The 18,347-nt window shown below is 39.0% G+C and overlaps 1 protein-coding gene across 1 annotated transcript in view; it reads right to left on the bottom strand.

Annotated features, from left to right (window-relative positions):
- micu2 (mitochondrial calcium uptake 2) overlaps window positions 1-18,347 on the bottom strand; it is a 422,357-nt gene that overhangs the window by 139,368 nt on the left and 264,642 nt on the right. The window contains exon 6 of the mRNA XM_072263053.1: window positions 7,019-7,066. Coding sequence (XP_072119154.1) covers window positions 7,019-7,066 — 48 coding nt within the window. The remainder of the gene's footprint in view (window positions 1-7,018; window positions 7,067-18,347) is intronic.

Genomic DNA, 18,347 nt, shown 5'->3' with positions numbered 1-18,347 from the left:
TCAAGAAGCTCTTCAGGTCTTGATATTTTCATGTTGACCTGCCTTGATAGCAACATTCTGCAATCCAAAATTTCTTCATATAGCTGCTGTCCATCAATATCAGAGTTGTACAATTTGCCCAAATTTTCGCACTTCTTCTTTGGGTCATTACTGTAGGCGCCGTAACACAGTCCTTCGACATCGAGAAGGAACCCAAACTTGGCATCAGTGTCATGCAAACAAGCGAACCTTTCGTCCATTTCTCTGTGAAGATGGTTGAGTGTCCCCTTAATGACCCTTTCCATTTCCTCCTTAGCTGTTAACCCAGCGTCTCTCGAGTTCTCATCAGCCATCCGTTTCTTTCGTCTCTGATGTCTTTCAACTTCAATATTCCATTCTTGACAGAGACCGACTCCTTCTTCGAGTGACTCACTGATCAACACTGCCATCACAGCAGCGTTGTCATAGGACTGTGACTGACAATCTTGTAGCTCCATTTCGTCCTTTTCTAGCTGTTTCAAGATTTCTTCAACCAAACTCTCAGCATCCTTCTGGCTTATCTGGATAAAACCAAGGAAGAACTCTCTAACACGGACTGTTTTCCTCTCAAAATCAACTTCCACATACCTCACTACTTCCATTTGCTCACGGTGTGCCTGATCAGAAGTTGAGTCGAATATGAGACCATAGTACGTGGCTTTACAAATGCTTCTCAGTAAACTCTGGCGAACAGTGGATACCATCATGTGGATGAATTTGTTCTGGACACCCGGTGAAAGATAAGACGTGGATCCAGGACTTCCAAGTGAGTGAGGTGTTCTTTTATGACAGGGTCAAAGATGGCCAGTAGTTTCAGTAAGCCAAGGAAATTTCCCACATTGGAGTTATCGTCTAGCTGAAGTGATTCCCTGTGTCCTCACAAAGCCAGGTTCTGAGTCGCAAGGAATTTTATGCCATGAAGGATTCTCGTCAAGATATCATGCCACTTCTGTTTTTCCTTCTCAGTCTGTGACTGAAATACCACGTCAATAACTCCTCTGTTTCCAGCTAAATTTCTTTCCACTGTCTGAAGCATTCCTGATGATTCTTGGCATTTTCGTGAACACTAATCCTTTCAGGTGCTTTCCACTGGTTGAATCCACTTTCCTGCTCCATCGAGGATTAATGGTCTGACCGGGAATAGAGAAGAAAACAGATACAAAATGCAGACGTTTTAGAAGGGGAATGGACCAGCGATGAGCGAGTCACTTCCATACCATGACCATTTCCCAATTACCTCTTGAACCAAGTTTTGTTCATTGAGTGGTTCATTGAGGAAAGGCCCCTCATTGTTCTGGAAATACTTTCAACCCAGCTTTATTATTTCTGTTCTGAAAGTGTCAGTCAGAATTGCTTTTCCAGTATCCTTGTCGAACTTCAGAAGCCCAATGTCATGCTGTTCAATCACTTCTGGTATGACAGATCGAGGCTCTTTGACACCATCCAGTTCACTAGGTTCAGTGTCATCAGGTTCAATCTCATCAGGTAAAATCTCGTCAATAAACTCAACATCACTACCACCACCATCGTCTTCCCCTCCTGTCATGTCCATGTTCTCTGTGGCAGCCTCACTCTTAATCTCGTCATACTCAGATTTATCTGACTTGACTTCCTCCTTGGCTTGTAACACATTTGTACTTGATCCACCTTCGGATTCTAACAAACTTGTAGCAGGTGCAGGCGACTCCATGGAAGGTGTCGAACTACTTGTTCCGGGCTATTCAAAGAAGGGCATGAAGAACTTGCTCGACCTCTTGGCTTCCTCTGCCTCCAACTTTCATCTCTTCTGTCCTTTAGCTCCACTTTCCTTCTTCTTCATGAAGAAACATTTCATGGTCTTCTTACACAATACTCTGAAATAAGGCCATCCTAGTGCTTCTCACCCATGATAATCAAAGACAGATCATACATCTGAAGAAAATTCTTTTTTCACTATCCGGGGATGACTTGTCTGACTTTAATAGAAACTGCTCAGTGGCGCCCCCCCCCCTTCAAGTGGCGTCCAGGGCACGTGCCATACCTGCCATACCTTACATACGCCACTGCCTGTACACAAGAAACAAGACAAGTCCAACCCAGCCAATTACCGCTCTATCATCCTACTCTCAATCATCAGCAAATGGAAGGAGTCATCAACATGCTATCATGCAGCACTTACTCGGTAATAACCTGCTTACAGATGTCCAGTTTGGATTCCATCAAGGCCACTCAGCTCCTGACCTCATCACCTCCTTGGTCCAAACATGGACCAAAGGGCTAAATACCTGAGGTGAGGTAAGGTGAGAGTGCTAACCTCCGTCATCAAGGCAGTATTTGACTAAGTATGGCATCAAGGGGCAGGCTGGTGGCTCCCGAGTTCAATTCCAGCCGGCTCTCTTGTACATCTTCCATCTGCGCTGGGTTGAGTGTCGAGCTAGCAACTTGGCCTCGTAAAAATAAGAAAGCCTTCTAAAAAAAAACACCGTAATGATGGCGTCCCGATGACTCCACTCGGACTTAAGAGCTTTCTTCTGCTTCTTCTTCTTCTATGGCATCAAGGTGCCCTAGCTAAAATGGAGTCAATGGGAATTAGGGGGAAGACCCTCTGCTGGTTGGAATCATACCTGATACAAAGGAAGATGGTTGTGGTGGTTGGAGGTCAATCATCTCATCCTCAGGACATCACTGCAGGAGTTCCTCAGGGAGGTGTCCTAGGACCAACCATCTTCAGCTGCTTCATCAATGACCTTCCTTCCGTCATAAGGTCAGAAGCAGGGATGTTCACAGATGACTGCACAATGTTCTGCACCATTTGTGACTCCTCAGATAGTGAAGCAGTTCATACCCAAATGTACCAGGACCTGGACAATATCCAGGCTTGGGCTGACAAGTGGTAAATAACATTTGAGCCACGCAAGTACTAGGCAATGACCATCTCCAACAAGAGAGGCTCTAACCATCATCCCTTGAAATTCAGTGGCATCACCATCTCTGAATCCTCTACCATCAACATCTTGGGGGTTACCACTGACAGGAAACTGAACTGGTCTAGCCATTTAAACTCCATGGCTACCAGAGCAGGTCAAAGGCTAGAAATCCTGCAGCGTGTAACTCACCTCCTGACTCCTCAAAGCCTGTCCACCATCTACAAGGCTCAGATCAGGAGTGTAATGGAATGCTCGCCACTCGCCTGGATGGATGCAGCTCCAGCAACACTCAAGAAGCTTGACATCATCCAGTACAAGGCAGCCCACTTGACTGGTACCCCTTTCACATGTATCCAATCCCTCCACCATCGACGAACAGTTGCAGCAGTGTGTACTGTCTACAACAGGCACTGCAACAACACATCGAAGTTCATAAGCAGCACCTTCCAGACTCATGACCACTACCAACTAGAAGGACGAGAACAGCAGATACCTGGGAACACCATTACTTGGAAATCCCCCTCCAAGTCACTCACCATCCGGACTTGGAAACATATCACCGTTCCTTCACTGACGCTGGGTCAAAATCATAGAATTCCCTCCCTAACAGCACTGTGGGTGTACCTACATCTTAGCAACTGCAGCGGTCCAAGAATACAACTCATCACCACCTTCTCAAGGGCAACTAAGGATGGGCAATAAATGTTGGCTTAGCTGACAATGCCCACACTCTATAAATGAATAAAAAAAATGAACAAAATCAGTGCAGACATCTAGTGCAGATAATGGACTGTCTTCATACAATGCTTTCGACAAGTGCATCCTCCAAATGTTCATTTTCATTGTAACATTCAAGATGATTGTCAATACCTTCAAATTCTTTGTAGTTCTAAACCCGTTGAAGTAGTGAAATCGTATTTCTACTCCTGACCAGTCCTGGCATCTCCAAGCCTGAATGCTTAAAATCATAGTGAGCAAAACAGATCTGATTGTCTTACTGCTTATTTCTTGCCAACTATCAGTGACAAAATTCACTGTTTTCTGAACACAAACACACGCACCTTACGCTATTTAAAAACTGCTCACTCTAAGCATGATGTTGTGTCTAACAGTCATAGAAGTAGGTGCAACTGATACTAGTTAGAAACTGTTCGGCAACAATCTCCTGCCTCAATTAAGTGGCATTGTGCCCCAAATAAACACACACACACATGCACTTCATATACAGTGGATTCCAGTTAATTGGGACACATCAGGACTAGTACATTTTGGGCCAATTAAGCAGCTGCCCCAATTAGCTGAAGTTTCATGGATATAGTTAAAAATGTATAAAAAAGACAACCTTCCATTGAACCGACAAACAAATCATATATTTAAATTAATTACAGAACAAATTAGATCACTACTAATTAATACTGCTTGCGTTCAATAAAACTGTGTCAGTTCCTAATAGATTATAGGTAAGTTTCATGGAAATAGTTAAAAAGGTACTGTATACAAAAAAGACAAACTAAGGTTCAACTGTGACAAATAATGTATTTAAATGAAATACAAAACAAGTTAGAACATTACCAAAACCACTGCAGTATTATAAAAGTGTATTAGTTACTAACAGTTAGCGACAGAGGAATTCTTCTAATGTAGGCTGTCATGTATTTATGATTGACTATAAATGAACAAAATCAGTGCGCGGGTGACTGTGTGCCTTCAAGAACATACCAGATATCCCAAACCAGAAGCTGTGGATGAACCACGAGATTCACAATCAGCTGAGGGCTAGATGTTCATGAGTGGTGATCCAGAATGTTCACAATGGCGAGAATGAACTCCTGCCTAAAAAAGGACCTGGACCCACTACAATTTGCCAACCACCACTATAGGTGCAATCTCACTGGCTCTCCAGTCAGTCTTGAATCCACTGGACAAATTCAATACCTACATCAGGCTGCTATTTGTTGATTACAGGTCAGCATTCAATACCATCATCCTCTTGGTACTTATCAATAAGCTTCAAAACTTGGACCTCTGCAACTGCATCCTTGACTTCCTCATTGGGAGACCACAGTTAGTGTGGATTGGAAGTAACATCTTCCTGCTGACAATTCAACACTGGTACGCCTCAAGGATGTGTGCTTAGCCCACTGCTTTGTTCTCTCAACACTTATGACTGTTTGGCTAGGCCAGTGCAAATGCCATCTATAAATTCGCTGGTGACACAAATATTGTTGGTGGAATCTCAGATGGTAACAAGCAGGTATACAGGAGCGAAATAGATCAGGTGGTAGAGTGGTGTTATGGCAATAAACTTGTGCTCATTGCCAGTGAAACCAAAGAATTGACTGTGAACTTCAAGTAAGGGAAGTCGTGGGAACACAAACCAGTCCTCTTTCAGGGGTCAGCAGTGGAAAGGATGAGCAGTTTCAAATTCCTAAGTTAACATCTCAGAAGATCTATCTTGGGCCTAACATATCAATGCAATTATGAAGGCATGCCAATTGCTGTATTTCATCAGGAGTTTAAGGAGATTTGGTATGCCACCAAAGTCTAGCAAATTTCTACAGATGTACCATGGAGAACATGCTATCTGGTTGCATCACCATCTAGTATGGAGGGGCAACTGCACTGCACAGGATCAGTAAAAGCTGCAGTGGATTGTAAACACAGCTAGCTCAGACAGCACCCCAGGTCAAGACTGCACCTGTGCCTCTCGCACTGTGAATAGGTGGTCTACTAATTGCACCACTGTGGGATTAAAATTGCTTTTGAAATTTTAATTATAGCTCATTCAGATTTGGAGGAGAATTCTGGTATGGATTAATTATAATTAGGCAAACTAATTAATCAAAATTAATTAATTAACTAATTAATCACAAACTAATCACTTATCAAAATCTTTGTCCAAATATCCAGAAGAACAATTAAAAAATTCACATAGCACTGAGACACTGTACACATAATGGCTAGGGAGATAATAGGTCCCATTAAAAATCAACATGGCAGACTGTGTGAAACCAAAAGAGTGCAACTGTATCGTTTGCTGATAGTGGTGTCTCAGTGAAGCAGTGAAAAAAGCATTTGGCATACTGGCCTTCATTGGTCAGGGTGATGAGTATAGGAGCTGGGAAGCTATGCTCAGTTACATTTCTTTATAAGAACCTCTTAGATAGGTACATGGAGCTTAGAAAAATAGAGGAATAGGGAAATTCTAGGCAGTTTCTAGAGTAGGCTACATGGTTGGCACAACATTGTGGGCCGAAAGGCTTGTAATGTTCTGTAGATTTCTACATTCTATGTTCTATGTATACCGCATAAGGCATTGGTAAAGTCTCATTTGGAATGCTGTGCACAGTTTTGGTCACCCTGTTATAAGAACGATTTTATTAAAATAGAAAAGAGTACAGAAAAGACTTACTAGGATGTTGCTTAGACTTGGGAGCCTGTGTTACAAGGAGAGATTACATAGACTAGGATTTTTATTCCTTTGAATGTAGGAGACAGAGGGTTGCCCTGATAGAGGTATACAAAATCACTAAAGGCATAGTCATAGTCTTTTTCTCAGGGACACAGTGCTAAAGACAAGAGGGTATAGGTTTAAGATTTGAAAGGGATATCAGGGACAGTTTTTTTATGCAAAGCATGGTGTATATTTGGAAAGAGCTTCTAGGAATAGTGGCTGAGGTAGGCACATGAGCAACATATAAAAGCAAACTAACTAAGTAGGTAGGAGATATTTAGAGGACTATGGACCAAACGCTGGCAGATGGGACTAATCCTCTTGGCAGCTCTGCCGACATGGGCGAGTTGGGCCAATGGGACTGCTTCCATGCTGTAAAACTCTCTGATTCTATAACGATTACTTCACTAAGCTGCTTTAGGGGCCTGCACCTGTTCTCAATCAAAGTAATCTAATGAAAAAGAAGTTATTTAATCGATTCAAATCTTCATAGGCATCTAATAAAATTGTTAATTTTTAACATTGGCTTCATTAATGATTTTTTTTTATAAAGCTTTGTACAAAACAGGACACGATTTTGGTTAAAAGGCAAAATGAACAAATGTTAACATCAGATAAATTACAGTTTAACTCAACTTACTTGTTAGAATACCCAGCAAGAATAAGTATTCTGTGTATGATATTAGACCTAGAGGAAAACAAAAAAAAAGACAGTTATTGTTAATTTCTCTTTTATGGTCCTTTCATTTAATTACTTGGTAATATATTGCAGTAGTTTTTGAAAACAGTAAATTAATGCAATAAAGTCAACCAAGATTTCTAGATAAATACCTTTTGACATTACAGCAAACTAGTGTTGAATCATTTCATTGAAGGACAGCATGGATTTCTAACTAGGGCATTTTACTGATTAATATTTAACACACTTGCATGACTGGAAATGCATCTTCTTTCCAAAAAATATGTAAGTTTTCTACTTTGAGATAGAAATTGAGGGTATATCCATTGCTGGATATGAAGAAGACCACTAGGTTATAATGTCTTCATCCATGAATCACAGATGGGTTACTATACCTTATCAAAACAGTATGGATGGGACATAGCTCAAAACTATTACATTAATTTAATTTCTGACGTGATACTTGGCAGTCTCCCTTCATTCAAAAATACCCTCCTTTAACATTTTTGAGTTTCACCCATGATTTCCAGCTTGAGGGCAGACACAGTCAACATTTCATCTACCCCTACCCAAGCTACTGTGATTTGGCTTCCAATAAATAAGAGCACTATGGCTGACTTGCTTTACATCCCTTCCCCTCAAGTACACCGCAGTTCTCGATCTCTGGAGAACAATGTAAGATTGGACCTGGAAAATCAACACAGTGGAAAATCAACACAATGGAAAATTATGCTGTGCATGATAAAATTATAATAGTAAAAATAAAAACAAAAACATAAGATTGTGAATGAAGGAAATCTCCCAATATTGGGAACTGAACTACTTTTTATTCTGAATATATTACTATTGTACAACATATGCCTGGGATTCCTTCAACTGATAGAATTTTTAATGTTGATTTCTATTACATAGATATATTAGATGAGGATTCAGTTTGCAAGTAAGTATAGGGCTATAAAATTACCACATAATTACACAAAACGTAAAAGCTTTAGCATTAACTTTTTGTGTATTTTTAACATTTGCTCTGTATCATCCATTAATTCTGAAATTTGCCTTAAATATCAGAATCTTTATTATAAAATAGCTGATATAGCAATACAGACCAGACATAGAGGATTGTAATGTTTAAATTCCCTCTACATATTCTCATTCTTCAGGAATGAATTTCAACCCGTAAAATGTGAGGAATTAGAGATTTATGATTATCTTGCTCAACCCTTTCTCTTCAAACTGCCTGTGCATTAATGGAAGGGGAAAGGCTTATTTTACCTCACACCTTTGGATGAGGAGCGGCCTGATTTAAAGGACTGCCTTGTTAAAAGATAAATGATGTCCAATTAACAATTTGTAAAAAAAAACATAAAGGCACAAAAACTCTGGAATAAAAGCAATATGGTGGGAGAATAGACTTTTTAGGTAAAAGTACAAAAGCAGCTATGTTTTATGTTACAAATGGGGAGGATACAAAAGCCAATGTGAATGTTGGTGACAGGATGGAGACCTGTCTGGTACTGACACAATCCTTTCAGCACCGTCTAGTTAATACTTGAATGAAGGGAGTTTGAGAAAGAGAAGTTACATAAAGCTACCTTTAACTGAAAGACAAGAAATACTCTCTTGTAGCAATATTATACTTAAAGTGCAGTATTGTTTCATGCATTTTCCTTTCCATTTTGTTAAATTTTTTTTAGGGTGTTATTTACCTTCCAATGATTAGCATGTACGGGATGTCAAGGGAGGGGTAGCATCTGCTGTGAAATGGCTTGTCGTGTCCATTTTGGGGCAGCTCACTCATCTTTGTGCCCCACTGGACACTCACTCACCTGCGCTTTCAAGTAGCTGTTTATAATACACCCCTCCAATAGGTGGGCTAAATCAGGTGAGGATAGCTGGTGGGTCTCATAACCTAGTGTGATAGGGACATGCCTGTATGTGAAGTCAGGTCCAGTGGACATGGTGGATGAATTCAACAATGAGATCCAATGGCTAAGGGGGATGGTTCTGCAACACTTCTTGAAGAGTGAAGGGCATGACAAGGCACAGAAGTCATGATCATCTACTGTAACCGAGGAGGACTTCAATTTGTGATGACTACTCTTACCACTGGACCTAGACTTCTGAGGTCGAGAGAGTGGAACTGTCCCAGTGCAATGGGTTTTCCACTTTAAAAACTCTCCCGCATGGGTGTCCCGTCATTGTTGGATACAATGTAAAACCAACCAATGATCTACTGCCCTTACCAACATTTATGACACACAAGGTTGTTTAGGTAAGTAGACATATTTATCGATCTTGTACAGATTCCAATGCAAGTTCCAACTAAAGTCCTTCTTTCACCTGCCTGAAGGGATCAACAGCTCAAATCTGAAGCCAGTGAGTTGAATAGGTGTGTTCTAAGTATTCACTATGTTCCTAAATGAATAGGTATACTACCATAAATTGTTTTAAGAGATTAGCAATGTTAACCCATCTTTTCATGCTACTTTTGGAAGTTTTGGCAACATATAGCTAGGGAGTGCCCAGATACAGTGGACTCATTCAGCTCTGATGGGCATTTTTGCACTCATTCAGTGCAGAGAGCTTGATCCCTCATTTCTTTTAATAATCTCCTCTTTCACATCTTATGAGCTATAATTGGGGAAAAGCCCTTGTAGCCTTTATTGTTGGGATTGTTTAAAGTCTTGCACTGGGATAGATGTACAATTTAATGCAGTGTTGAAGCATGTTGAATATTAGGACTACAGGCTGTAACTGGCCTGTAATGAGTGTAAGTGGTAACATCAAGTTGCAACTCAGAAATTGTACGTACTCTGCATTCTGAACAATGCTAAATTCATCCTTTGTTCAGTCGATACATTTTTTGGTGAATTTTAAAGCTCTGATACAGAAATTGATGATCTATCACAGCTTAACGTCAACGAAAGTGGCACATCTAGTAGAACTGCTGCCTCACATGTCCTGGTCATTGGTGTGAAGTTTGTATGTTCTTCCTGTGACAGTGTTCTGGTTTCCACCCACATCCCAGACTCATGTAGGTTGGTAGATTGCTGTCCACGATAAGTTACCCCTAGCATGTGAGTGAGTGATAAGAATCTGGGAAGAGTTAGTGCACAATTGGAGATAATAAAATGGGCTTGGTTTGAGATCAATGATAAATGAATGTGTAATGGTCTGCACAGACTTGGTGGTGGGGGGAGTTTCCCTGCAGTATGGCTCTAACACCAAAGCTGGGGCATTGATTGTTATTTTTTCCTCTTGTTTTCTCCATTTGTTGAGAAGAACATCGTCCAGATTTTATCAAGATATATAATTTTAAATGAATTATAATTTAAATTAATCTCAATTATATTAACTGGTTTCTATATGCATTTTGTTGTCCGTTTTGTGGTCAATAACTAGATAATAAATATACAGAGTCATTAGATTATATCATGATTATTAGCACAGTAACAAGTGGGAATAAATGTCAAAATACATTGCTTGTTTTATTGAATTCCTAAATAATTAACTTACTTTCTAATGTTGATTTAGTATATAATAATTTGTAATATTTTATGTTATCCATATATTAGCTAATTGACGTAAAGTGAATAATATAAACCTAGATTATTTCAAGTCAATTTGCAAATGGTAGCAGAAGAATTACTATAACATTATTTTAAAAGATTCAAGTATTTCAGCTTTATGTCATATCTGGAAGCCTTGAATTCAACAAAACAGTCTGCACAGAATTCCCCTGAGGAATGGCAACATGCAAAGCTGCCAAGCTGCTAGATTGTATCACTAGCACTGCTAGGCTATGTGCCAATAGAGAGCATCGCTTTTTTAAGAAACATGTCCTCTCCACAAGGTGAAACTGTTTTCCATTGAACTAATCTAATTCTTTTTTAATGTCTACATGTTTAGATAGACAAAACTCCATTTTTTGTCCGTGTCCCAATTATAGATTAAGATAAAAATATTAATCTATGCCCCTAATTTATTTCTTATCACAACAAAGCCTGTTTTTAGTAAGACATACAGTTTAAATGATAGACAAATAATTTTCAAATTAAATGTTGGAATCAATATACTTGTAAATATTCATATGAAAATATAAGAAACATAACTTTATGAAAATAATATTACTTTGAATTGTCAATTGTATTGTAATATAGAAAGGGTTCTGGTACATCATCAAAATAATCCAACTTTAACATATGGGAACACAGAAAGTGTAACTAAGATAAATATCTTAACTGAAATATGTTTTATAATGATAATCTTGAACCAGCATAACTATACTTGGATCCTTAACATCCAAGCAGTAAATAGTACTTCTTTCAAATCGTTCTTGAGTACTGTTACCATTTTCTTACCACTGCTCCTAAGTCAGTAAGTTATTCTGTGCACATCCATGTAGGTGCTAGTAATATTCAAGTACTTCATGTAAATGAGCTGAGGCATCATCACAGAATCAGAATATTTCCTATCATCTGACTTTCACAAATTTTTCTTTGTAGGCTCTTGATAGAGACATTATTATAATATTTCATCTTCCAAGAGAGATAACTCATTGTAGAGCAGCAATTAATGCTGAAATTACTCTATACCACAATTCTGTACAACACTACATGGCAGAATCATATGCTCATTTTGCCCTAAGGTTTTACTTCCAAGGCTGATTGAGCAGACACTTCAAATGGAAAAGCTAACAGGTCTGCACTATTTACTAACATTGAGTACATCAGTGCTATTAATGATAGAAAAAAAATGACTCTTTAAAATTCATTCCATAAATTTAGAATCACTGAGGATCATTGAGAACAAAATCAATGAGTATTTTTGAGAATGTGTGGTATTGAATATAGATATCTCTCCTCACCCTATTACTGCTATCTTTGGACTACCTAAAATTTCCAGTAATCTTTCTCCTTCAGCCCACAGAATGATTGCATTTCTTACTTTAATGGCGAAAAGATGTATCTTACAACATTGGAAAGAGCTTAATGCTCCAACTACCTTTTTTTGGTTTTCTCAGACGATATTATGCTTGAATTTGGAGAAAATTAGAAGCAATCTTTATGACTCTTCATTTAAATTTGAACAGACCTGGAGATCTTTTATTCAATATTTTCATTTAATGTAATATATACCCTTCTTGTTTTTTTTACTGTTTTTAATGGAGGTTGGGATTGAGGACGTGATTTTAAGTTTTTTAACTCTGTTTGGTTTCAAGTTAGCCCATTGCTTTGCTTTGCTTTTAGTTAGTTGCATGGTGGGTCTTTTGGGGTTTTTTTTTCCTTTTCTCTATTGATATATATATAAAAATTAGTATACTATTATGTTACCTTGGTACGTTATGTTTAAATTACATTGTTTGTATCATTTTTTTTGTATTAATATCTCCTGTAATTTTATTATATTCTAGCAGTGTATTAGTGCCTATATGGCTTACCTTTTTGTATACTTATTCAATAAAAAGATTTAAAAAGAAAAGAAAGAGAATGTGGCCCTTATTGAAAGCAGACTGCATATTGTACCTACCGCCGGCTAATGTGTGAAATTGTATCCGAGAGAACACAAACTGATATGTCTTCTTGATACAATGTCACATGGACATGCAACCATCAAACAAGACAGCTCACACACACAAGAAATCCCTGTGTAATTCTGTTGTGTGCTTATAATTAAATTAGACAGCACTTTAAATTCTTGATTATAATATCGGAAAAGCTAATACAGATAAACATGCACATATTTTACATACTACTACCAAGTTTCCACAAGATGGCAGATAATACACATTTAACCATTCAAGGATAAGTGTTGTATTCAGGATGCATTTTAGTTACTCATGGGCCAGAACACAAGGAATGGGGTTACTTGACACAGATAAAAAGCAGACCAATGATTCCCCTTTTAAAATAAAAAGTCTATATTATGCATATCTTTATATTTCAGAATGGTCTGGATATACAGAAATGCCATTTTAATGCATTGATTTGGTGCAATTTGTAATTCCAGTACAAACAGCACATAGCTTAAAATACAATTAGACAGATTTTTAAACATCTATATCTCCTCAGAAATTTAGTTTTAAAATGCTTTTTGATCTATTTCAGAGCGGAAACATTAAAATTTGAATGATACAATTACATTTGAATAATACAACTTAAAACAGCAATTAAATTCACGATGTAAATCTCTATTTAAGTAGGGTTATACTGATCAGCTCCTTAATAAACTTTAATAAGTTATGTCAAAACCTCTTAAAGTGGACTTATCACTGTCCTTTAGTTTCAGGATCCAACTTTTTCTTCCCTGAAGGTATGCAATTTGCACGAAATCTCATTCAAATAATTCATTAAGGTGTGGATAGCTTTGAGATGTGACCTTATTTTCCACAAGAACGATATTTAAAATTACCAGGCACGACTATGGAAACTCAGGTTAAATTAGCTTTCAGGTGCTGAGTGAGTTTTGAAAGCTCATTAACACGGAGGGAAATGAGGGAAGAAGATAAGGACTGATGTAAATTTCAGGTTGGATCTGACAAAATTTAAAGGAGGAACCATGCAAAATCAGAAAATACTGACATTATTTAGATAAATCAACACATGTAGAGGGAAAAGATGAATGCTTCCAGTGCTCATCCTTCTATACTTCATCACTGTTCTCTCCACCAATGCTGATTTATATTTTTAATTTTTGTTTTAGATTTCCAGCATGTATTTACCATTGTTCTTTGTTGTGTAAAAGATCTGTTACTGAAATCTAAAGATGATGGGTTTGGTTATTAATAGCAATTATTAGAAATTTTATTAGATTTTCATAGATATAGTTAGAGATTGAGTTCTTCTTACTTTCTTACCATCGTAGAGGTTATTATTTGAGTAGTTATACTATACCAAAATACTGTGATGCTGGGAATCTGAAATAATTGAAAAAAATATCAGAAATATTCTGCAGGTCAGATAGCATCTTTGGAGCGAGAAAACAGAGCTAATCTATTACTTTTATGACCCTTAATTGGAAGTTTTGTTTTGATTAGTTACAGGCTATTTGTGCTTAATGAAAGAAAACTTGAAGTGGCTACTGCTGCTCCATGGCAAGATTCCAGGCTAGATTTCCAGTGACATTATTGATCTTAGCTATACCGCTCTAAAGGGGGACTGATTCCAGAGATGGAATTTTTCATATAGAAGAGTGACTACTTTAAATAAATATATTTGTATACAGATCTGAGGAGCTTTGGCAATAATTAAGCCTTGCCTTTGGAAAAATTGCAAACAGAAGATAGCATTCACATAGTAACATTAAGTATGATGCCTCAGCTGCAATAAAGGAATGGCAATACTTTTCTAACTCAGGATGGCATGCGATTTGGAGGTGCTGTTCTCCTGCTTCAGCTTTCAATGCCATTCTCAGTGGGAAGGTCACATGTCTGGATGCAGCAGCACTTATTGTAGCAGTTATGGCATCCATAGTGTGAGGTTAGGGAAAGAAGTGAATGCTTCATGGGATAACAATCAGATGCTGCTTTGTCCGGGATGATGTTAAACTTTGAGTATTGCTGGAACTGCATTCATCGCAGTAAGTGGAAGGTATTTCAATGTATGCCTGTAAATGGTGAAAAGACTTTGGAAAATCGTGAATAAGTCACTCTTGCAGAATACCCAGCATCTGATTTGCTTTTGTAATATTTATATGATTAGTCTCATTGTTTCTGGTTTTTGGTGACCCAGGATGTTTATGGTAATGATGATGCTTATGGAGATGGTCATTTCCCAACACCTGCAAGGATGGATATTATTTAAGTGGTGGAGTACCAACCCAAGATTGTTGTCCAGGTTTTGTTTTGCTGTTTGTAGCCATATCCTATTTCCTTATCTAGGATTTATCCCAGTTTAAAGCCTTTTGAGGAAGAGAAGGTTACCAATAATGAAACAGATTAAAATGGTTGGTCTGTCCAAAGGAACTTCTGCAGAGGTGTTTGGGCTGAAATATTAGTTTTACATCTACAGCTCCATTTATGCTAAGGATTATTCCAAAAAATTACAGATTTTCTTTTATTCCTAATTACTTAAATTTTCCTAAAAAGAAGCACCCTGAATTTATAAAATACCTTTGATATCCCATTCACTATCTCTCAAGTGCTTGACAGCAAAAAAAGTCTTCTTGAAGTGTAGGCACTGTTGCAATGCAAGAAATACTGCAACTAATTTGCACAAAAGCAGTTCCCACATAAAGCACAGCAACAATGACAAATTAATCTGCTTTGCTGACATTGATTAAATAATTATGTTTGGTCAGGCTGTTGAGGTGTATGAGGGGGGCGATGGGTGTAGGGAAAGAAACTCCATGCTCTATTTGTAAAGGTTCCTGGATATCTTTTTATATTTACCTGTCCTCTTATTAGGAGTTACTTTTTATGAATTAGTTGATGTGACCTCTACAATGTCACTGTAGTAATCTTCACCACACCAAGGACATTATCTTCTGGGTTCCATCCATGTAATGATTGTTGATGCCAGATGGGGTGGTCTGAGTAAGACCATAAGACATGTGAGAAGAATTAGGCCATTTGGCCTGTCAAGACTGCTCTGCCATTTAATCATGGCTGATTCATTATCCCTCCAGTAGTTGTCTCTAACCTTCATACTCCCTTCCTCCCATCACACTCCAGCTACCCCTCTTTTTCCTCCACTTTGTCCATCTCCATCCATCATTCACCTGCCAATATCTCCCAACTTCCTTCCACGTCCCTTCCCCTACTTGTCACCACCTGCCTGCTATCTTTCACTCCTGGAGTCAGTGTCATTCAACATGAAAACACATCCTTCAACCAACTGATCCATGTGTTACCAGTGGGCTAGTCCCATCTGCTGCATTTGGCCAGCAGCCCCCTTAACCTCTCCTATCCATGTTTTGAACTAGTCAGCTTTTAAATTCTGCTGATATGTTCAAAGTAAATCTATTATCAAAGTACACAGATGTCACCATATATAATCCTGAGATTCGTTTGCTTGCAGGCGTACTCAGTAAATCCAAGAAGCGTAATAGGATCAACTGCATCCAACAGGATAGACAATATGCAAAAGACCACAAACTGCAAATACAAAAAAAACTAAATAAAACAGCAATAAAGATCGAGAGCATGAGATGAAGAAGCCTTGAAAGTGACCCAAAGGTTGTGGGAACAGTTCAGTGATGAGCGAGTGAAGTTATCCCAACTTGCTCAAGAGTCTATGATTGAAGAACATGGTGCTGTGGGTCCTGAGGTTCTTTTACCTTCTTCCCGATGGCAGCATCGAGAAAAGGGCATGGTCTGGGTGGACGGGGCTGTTGATGATGGATATCGGTTTCTTGTAGATTCCATGTAGATGTGCTCAGTAGTGGGTAGGCCTTTACCGGTGATTGACTGGGCCATATCCACTATTTTATATAGGATTTTCTGTTCAAAGGCATTGGCGTTTTCACACCAGACCCTGATGCAGCCAGTCAATATACTCTCCACCACACATCTATAGCAGTTTGTCAAAGTTTTAGACGTTATGTCAAATCTAGGCAAGCTTCTAAGTAGAGCTGCTGCCATGCTTTTGTTGTAGATGCACATATGTCGCAGGACAGATCCTCTGAAATAACACTGAGGAATTTAAAGTTGCTGAACCTCTTCACCTCCCCACCACCGCGCCCCCCCCCCCATAAGAACAGGCTCACGGACCTCCAGTTCTCCAGTTTCCTCCTCTTGAAGTCAATAATCAGTTTCTTGGTCTTGCTGACAGTGAGTGAGAGGTTGTTATTGTGGTACCAGTCAACCAGATTTTCAATCTCCCTCCTCTATGCTGATGTGGCCTCAAAGACTGAAATCATAGGGTTACCGGGCGCTGTGGGAGTTTATGAAGGCTGCTCCATGTTTTGACAGTTAAAGCAAGCATAAGAGACATTGAGCTCGTCTGGGAGCAAAGCCTTCTTATCACCTATGCCGCTTGGTTTCAGCTTGTAAGAGGTAATAGTATTCAAGTCTTGCCACAGCTGTCAAGCATCCTTCAGTGATTCAAGTTTGATCCGGTATTGCCACTTCACCCACTTCACTCCGGCTTTCTGGAGTTTGTACCCAAACTTCTTGTATCTTATTTAGTCACCAGATTTGAATGCCACTGATCTGGCCCTCAGTAGGTTGCAGAACTCAAGTTTCACCCAGGGCGTCAGGGGAAGACCCCGAATGATTTTGTGGGAACATACTCATCTACAACTCCTTTTATAAGGTCCGTGACAATTGTGGTGTATTCATTCAGATACACTGATGAGTCCTTGAATGTGGCCCAGTCCACTGACTTGAAGCATTTCTGTAGCTGCTCCTCTGCCTCCTTCGACTACCTTTTTGTTTTCCTTATCTCTGGAGCTTTGCTCTTTACCTCTGCCTGTGTGCAGTTAGGAGAATGATAGCCACGTGATCAGATTTCCTGGAAATTCAGTCTGGGCACAGAATGATAGATATCCATCTTATCGTAATATAGCAATCTAGGGTGTTGGGACCCCTGGTGCTGCAGGTTATATGCTGATGATAACCTGGCAGAGGTTTTCCAAACAAGGCTGATTGAAGACCCCGATTATGATTTGAAATGTGTCTCGGTGGACTGCTTCTTGTTTAGTGATGCATCTTGACTGCTTGATTTATACTGGCTTTTGGCGGTATGTAAACTGTGGTTAGGATCACGGAGGACAACTCTCCTGGTAAGTAGAATGGTTGGCATCTAATTGTTAGATGTTTCAGGTCAGGGGAACAGGAGTATGACAAAACCACCATGTCAGAGCACCACAAAAAATTTATCATGAAATGCAGATCCCAAACTTTTGGCTTTTCTGAATTCGCAGTTCAGTCCACCTTGGGTATCGAGAAGCCTTCAGGTCTTACCAATATATTTGGCATTTCCCAAGTGAGCCATGTCTCCGAGAAATACAGAACACAGCAATTCCTTATTTCCCTCTGATATAGCAATCTTGACCTTAGGCCCCAAATCTTGTTCTCCAGAGATTGTACATTTGCTAACAAGATGCTGGGTAGACAAAGTGTCCATCCTGTGCATTTCTGCCTGGCTTGGAGTGCCCCTCCTCCTCAACTACTATTTTTGGCAGCTCATTTAAAATATGCACTACCCTTTGCATGAAGAAGTTGTCCCTGATAACCCTCTTAAATCTCTTGCCTCTGATCATAAATCTATGCCCCCTTGCTTTTAGCATGCCCTCCTTGGGAAAATGACTATGTGGTTTCACCCTGTCTATGTCCCTAATGATCTTAAAA

Source organism: Mobula birostris, chromosome 7 (genome assembly GCF_030028105.1).
Source record: "Mobula birostris isolate sMobBir1 chromosome 7, sMobBir1.hap1, whole genome shotgun sequence".
In the NCBI taxonomy this organism is placed as follows: Eukaryota; Metazoa; Chordata; class Chondrichthyes; order Myliobatiformes; family Myliobatidae; genus Mobula; species Mobula birostris.
The sequence above is the reverse complement of the archived record's forward strand: the minus strand, read 5'-3'. Positions and strand labels throughout refer to the sequence as shown.